This window comes from Cynara cardunculus (genome assembly GCF_001531365.2).
Source record: "Cynara cardunculus var. scolymus isolate 2C chromosome LG 2, CcrdV1, whole genome shotgun sequence".
NCBI classification, from domain to species: Eukaryota; Viridiplantae; Streptophyta; class Magnoliopsida; order Asterales; family Asteraceae; genus Cynara; species Cynara cardunculus.
The window spans coordinates 31,611,105-31,614,468 of record NC_037529.1 but is presented as its reverse complement, the minus strand read 5'-3'; the positions used below and the strand labels follow the sequence as shown (position 1 = coordinate 31,614,468).

The 3,364-nt window shown below is 39.4% G+C and overlaps 1 protein-coding gene across 1 annotated transcript; it reads right to left on the bottom strand.

Moving 5' to 3' along the window:
- Positions 1 to 1,227: 1,227 nt before the first annotated feature.
- LOC112506051 (phosphopantothenoylcysteine decarboxylase subunit VHS3-like) lies at positions 1,228 to 3,123 on the bottom strand. The gene is made up of 3 exons (XM_025110080.1): positions 3,062 to 3,123; positions 2,555 to 2,740; positions 1,228 to 1,378 (listed from the first exon to the last, which is right to left on the bottom strand). Exons 1-3 carry the CDS (start codon positions 3,121 to 3,123, stop codon positions 1,228 to 1,230), a joined length of 399 nt encoding a protein of 132 aa, XP_024965848.1.
- Positions 3,124 to 3,364: the final 241 nt, after the last annotated feature.

The following is a 3,364-nucleotide window of genomic DNA, read 5'->3' as shown; positions in this document are numbered from 1 at the left end:
CATCATAAACCTAACATTCTCCCCCTTTGGATTCAAGCACGAGACATTATAAATTTGGATCTTCTGAAGCCCAGGTTTGTCTCATACCTCCTTAGAGCATTCTGATACTGCAACTTTTCATCTAGTAATTCAAGAGCACTTATCAGTAAGTACCACTCTCTTAGACTTAACTTTTCGCGTCATGTAGCTTTGTCATCGATAGCCTTTTTGCTTTCAAGCCCTTTTCTCACAATCTAAATAGTACCATCAGAGTACTTATTCAGCTCACTGAACCTCAAGAATCTTTTAGAATTCTCAGATATCTCATAAACCACGCCAAACTCTGGATCTTCAAGGATTAAGAATAAAAGATAGCCTTCTATGTCTTCAAACTCTTGGTTAGACCTCTTCAGATTCACAATCTTCTGGTTGCTTTCAAAACTCATTTGAACGTCGATTACTGAATATAGCTTCACATGAAATTTCAGATAGCGCTTAATAGCTTCAAGGCCTAAGACAACTCCTTCCAATCTGACAGTTTGGTTGTGAATTTCATGGTAAAGATGTTATAAGTCTTCAAGAAAAAGATTCGGAAAGTGAGCTTCACTGAAACTCCAAACATGATCGTCTTACCGGCTTCAATGCTTTTGATCAAAACAATTCTATGCTTGGTAGTATTTGACTGATAGGTAGACGTTTGGCTTTGAGAAATGCTTATATTCAATACGATATTCATGGGTTTCTTTGTGAATACCAATAATTTTATCTCCACTTAGCGCTTTCCGATGACGCACAAACACGCTAAAGTATATGTCCTCGAGATATGGCTCTCTAATTCTAGCTCTGACAAACCCTGGAACATTAGCATGAATTGCAAAAAGGCACATAATTCTTTGTAAATATTTTTGAAGCATCTTGAACCACAGAAGTTGTATCAGGAACACTTTGAGAACCGATAGGAGTTAACTCATGGATTTCTTGATGTTCAGATTGAATAGGGAAGATAGGATCATCTTCGTCCATATCAGTTTCAAAATCAAAGAAAAGATCATCTGAATCATCATTTACTTCAGTATCAGCTCCATAAATATGTACTCCTCCAATTTCTCTAGAAAAGACATTATTAAACCCAACATTCGCTGACAGAGCTAGTAACATCCTTGTTTCTACTATGGAGACCGTCGGCTTTACAACCATTGGCTCGATCATTAGATCTATAGCTACATTTTCTTCTTGGCCAGTAGTCCGTTAACTCAAGGCAGCTTGAACCGGACTTTGTTCTCGATGCTCCTCAGAGTTATCATCTTCTGAAACACCTTCATCACCCCTTGATGTCTCAGCCAACCTGTGCCTCTTGTTCTTCCCCTCATGGTGATCAAGATCATCCTGATCATCATGCCTTCTTTTGAAAGAGGTGGCTTAAGCTTAACACTAATTTTCCAGAGCTGATACCCTTTCGAACAGGATATCAATGGAATTTTGCATTTGAGCTAGGGATTGGGTATTAGCAGCAATTGTAAAACCAAGTTTTGAGAAACTTGAAACTACAACGGTTTGAAAAGAATCAAACTTTATGGCTTTAACTGTTTGGGTTTATTCAATTAAACGTCTTAACATACCAACCAAGTCTGCGTCTGCCGGTTCTGTAATTTGTTGAGTAAGCATTTTAGCATAAAGCATCGACTTTAGTTCATCCATCGATAATTCCAACTCCCTAGGAGGTTCAAGGGCAGGCGATGGCGACAGAGCAGGAACATCTTAAATCATAGGTAGTTTTCCCTTCAACAATCGCTTAAGGCCAATAATTTCTTCTGATAAAGAATCCTAAACAACTTTAGGACGCCATCAAAATATTCCCTTGATACGAAGTTAGGTAAGCTAACACATGGATCACATTGATTTCCAGCTGAAACAACAGTTGAGTAAAGTGTTATGTCTACGTTCAGTGTTGGATGATATTAGCACTGGTAGGACCTCCGACCGGTCCTTGTGGAAAGTCAAAAGACTCCACTCTGGTCGTTCTAGCTTGTTCACTTAGAACAGTAGGTTGAGCAACAAGTGCTCCCAACTCTTGTGTATCTATTGTGTATATTGGCTCTAGACTCGAGGTGTACACAAAAGAAGTCGTAGACAGGGGTTGTTGTCGACTTGTTTCAATATCTACATCCTCCAAGTGAGGAGTAGATAGCAGTCGAGCTTCGTCCCTGTGAGAAATTGAATGTATTACTTGTTGAGAAGTAATAGAGTGGCTGGGTTGGGTGTGCAAATGCGTAGCTGGGCTAGCTATGTCTTCTTCAATACCAACATTCAACGAATGAATGCCGTTAGAGATGTGGTTGCCCGGCTATGTGTATCGGTTTGGTTAGGAACAAAATTTTCTTTTATAGTTTCTGTCACACCCTCACCATGTTCTTCTTCTTCCCTTTCTCTCACACTCTCAAAATTTTCAACTAACTCTCCCTCAGCCGTCTTTATTTCATCCAGTAAACGATCTACTTCACCAAAATCATTAAAGTCTTCTCCAAAGTCAAAATCGAAAGAAAGATCTTGAAGACTTGGAAATTCATCACTTTACTGATTTTGACTGTCGTCAAAGATATTGTCAAAATCATTTTCATCATTAGCATCATCATCAGCATCATTATGAACAACATCATCAGCATCATTATCATCAGCATTATCATCATCATCATTGTTGTCATCAGATTGAGTAGCCGAGTCTGATACAATAGCTTCTGAGCTTGAAGAAGCTGAGCAAGTCCTGTCAGTTGAAGTATGTTGCTGATTAGAGTCTCCCCGCTCCAAACCCCTCTTAATCACATTTTCCCTCTACTCAAAACCCAGTTCAGGTACCCCTTGTACCTGAACACTCTCATCTATACCTAAACCCTCACAACGCTCATCTGAGGCATGGGGTGATCCCGAGGTAAGTTCAACCGGCTCTGGTTGAACCATAGGATCTATCACTCCCCCATATTCTAAAACGCGTTGAGCACTCTAATCAGTGTAGGCTATAAGCTCATGTGGAATATTCATTATGGAATCGACATCTTCCACTTCAACATGCGGTCTGATAAATTGCCTTTCAAAGTCTGGGCCAAATTGACTGTTAAGTTTGGCAGGAATATCTTTGTTGGCACGCATCATAGCTCAGATGATTAATCATAGAAATCTTTGAAATGGCACAAAATTCCTTGTCTTCAAAGCAAACTTTTTCACATGAACAAGTTCCGCTAGTTCATTCCAGATCACCATTGCATAATCATATCGGTGGTTGAACATGATGCCATGAAAGAACTTCAAAAAAGAACTATTGCACAAGTCAATTCCTGCTGTCTTGGATGTAAAACAACGATTCAGGATAGAAACAGCAAGTACCATACCA